This window comes from Poecilia latipinna, unplaced genomic scaffold (assembly GCF_001443285.1).
Source record: "Poecilia latipinna isolate Pla-1442-1.1 unplaced genomic scaffold, P_latipinna-1.0 Scaffold2313, whole genome shotgun sequence".
In the NCBI taxonomy this organism is placed as follows: Eukaryota; Metazoa; Chordata; class Actinopteri; order Cyprinodontiformes; family Poeciliidae; genus Poecilia; species Poecilia latipinna.
The window spans coordinates 1-2181 of NW_015114929.1; the positions used below are offsets into that span (position 1 = coordinate 1).

General features: G+C 41.7%; 1 protein-coding gene across 8 annotated transcripts in view; it reads left to right on the forward strand.

The window, feature by feature from the left end:
• Positions 1-6: 6 nt before the first annotated feature.
• The window catches only part of prdm16 (PR domain containing 16), a 33446-nt gene continuing 31271 nt past the window's right edge, over positions 7-2181 (forward strand). For all 8 annotated transcript variants that reach the window (XM_015018724.1, XM_015018725.1, XM_015018727.1 and 5 more), the window contains exons 1-2: positions 7-668; positions 1740-1842. In XM_015018724.1, coding sequence (XP_014874210.1) covers positions 561-668; positions 1740-1842 — 211 coding nt within the window. In that variant the 5' untranslated portion in view covers positions 7-560. The remainder of the gene's footprint in view (positions 669-1739; positions 1843-2181) is intronic.

The window sequence follows — 2181 nt, forward strand, 5'->3', positions numbered from 1 at the left end:
GCGTGTGTGTGTGTGTGAGTGTGTGTGTTATTGGTGTGAATGCCTGATAGAGTGAGTTTAAGTCTGGCCGGGCTTCTTTATCCATTATTTACATCAGTAACAGATTTATCAGGCGGCCGACGCGGCCACTGAGTTGGAAGATGCGGGGAGGGGTCTGCGCCGCAGATCCCTCAATCCTTTTGGCTGGAGATAAGACGAGGAGGAGTGGCCGACGGGTAACCGAGAGAGCACCAAGGGGCAATGGGGAATCACTAATGAGAGAGAGAGAGGAGGGAGTCTGAAACAGAGAGAGAGTAAAAGAGAAAGAGAGAGAGAGAGACTCATCATCATCATCATCATCATCAAAGACGCGCTCGGTGACTAGATTAGCGAGTAACCCAGCAGAGGAGCGTCGAGGCTTCACCCACCCAGCCGGAGGGAATCAACACCGAGCGAACTCAGCGCCGCCGGCCGACCCGCGACCTGCTGTCCCCGGCCCTAGCCGCAGCAGCGTCCCGCTCTGTCTCCCCTTTCCCTCTCCCTCTCTCGCTCTCTCACTCTCCCTCTGCGGTAAACTTACTATGGGTTGTGTCGCCAACTCCTCCGGGACTGAAGTGCTACTGCAGCTGGAGGCTCTCCGCAGCGCCGCGCAACTTTCTCAACTCTTTCGTCTCACGGAGAAAAGAAAGGTCAGGCCGAAAACCGCGTCGCGAGGCTCCCGCAGAGATTATGTGTGTGCGTGTGTGTGTGTGTTATCTAAATGTTGTTAAAAAAATAGAAGAAAGAAAGAAAACTAATAATAATAATAATAATAAATTAATTAATAATTTTCTTCTCTTTGTTTTCTATGTTAAACGAACTAAAATTTGAGAGTTGAGTTGTCCAGCCTCTGTTACCTATATAGGCTTTGTGTTGTGTGTGTGTGTGTGTGTGTGTGTGTGTGTGTGTGTGTCTGTAGGTGCGCGCGTGCGTGTGTGTGTGTATGAAGGGGAGTATTCGGCTGCCTTGCTGCGCTGCAGTTTCACTTGGTGCAGAGCGCCCCCATGTGGTCAAAATCATTGTAATCAGTATGTGTGGTTGGATACGGTGTTATTTAAAAGCAGTATATTTGTTTTGCTTTTTATAATATCACATGAATGATTATTTTTCGTTATTATTGTAATTTTTGTGAAATTTTCATTTCGTCTGTGAGACTATTTCACCTGCTAGATCTAAGAAATAAGGCCTCGGATCAGAACGGCCTTTGTCTGTGACGTTCTTCATCTTCTTTTTTATGCTTTTAGCGTAATAACAATGAGTATGTCGACAAGAAATTCGATCAATTAATTTAATCAGCATTTAATATGTAGATATTAACGTAACGTGCTCTCACTCTTTTCTCAGCTTGACATCTGTGGCTAATATGTTTTGTTTTTCACTTTTTATCTATAAAAGCGTGAATATGAGTGCCGACTTTTTTGTTACTATTTATTTGTTTTCAGATAATAAAGTTACCTTTTATCATATGTTAATTTTTTTTTCATAAAATCTAGAATGTTTTCAGGAGTAAAACGGCTTAGTCGATTTATTCCATTTTATTCTTCTAACGAGTAAGATTAAAATTAAACAATTGCCTCAATGGGATGTCTAACCTTGCTGATATGCAAATTGGAACAGGTAAAGGAAAAGGAAAAAAAAATCAGAAATGTAGTTTTCATTTATTTCAACTTAAAGTCTCCCTCTGTTTTTTCCCCTTATTCCCCCCCCCCTCCTCTCCTTAGATTTATTATAAAGCTGTTCGGGATATTGAAGCAGGGGAGGAGCTCCTGGTGTATATGAAGGACGGGATTTTCCCCGAGGGATCCATGGCACCCAACCTACAAGGTAAGATTAATGCGCGTCATTAGAGCACACTTTAAACAAACTCCAACTCGCATCCTGTGCTCCTTTCACGACTCCTTAACGGACAAAAAAGAAGGAGGGAGAAAATAAAAATAATAAAAAAACACACACATTTTCTCCTTCCAAAATATTCTTCCGTCCTCAGTCAATGTGATTTTCTGTAAAATAATTAATGCCAGTGATGGATAAAAACTAATGAATCACTTATACTTAAAGGCCCTTAATTAATGATAACAACATACAGAACATGGAGAGGTCTGGTCTGATATTTTATTGTAGTGCATTGAAAAAAAAAAAAAAAAAAAACTTAAGCTCTCTGCC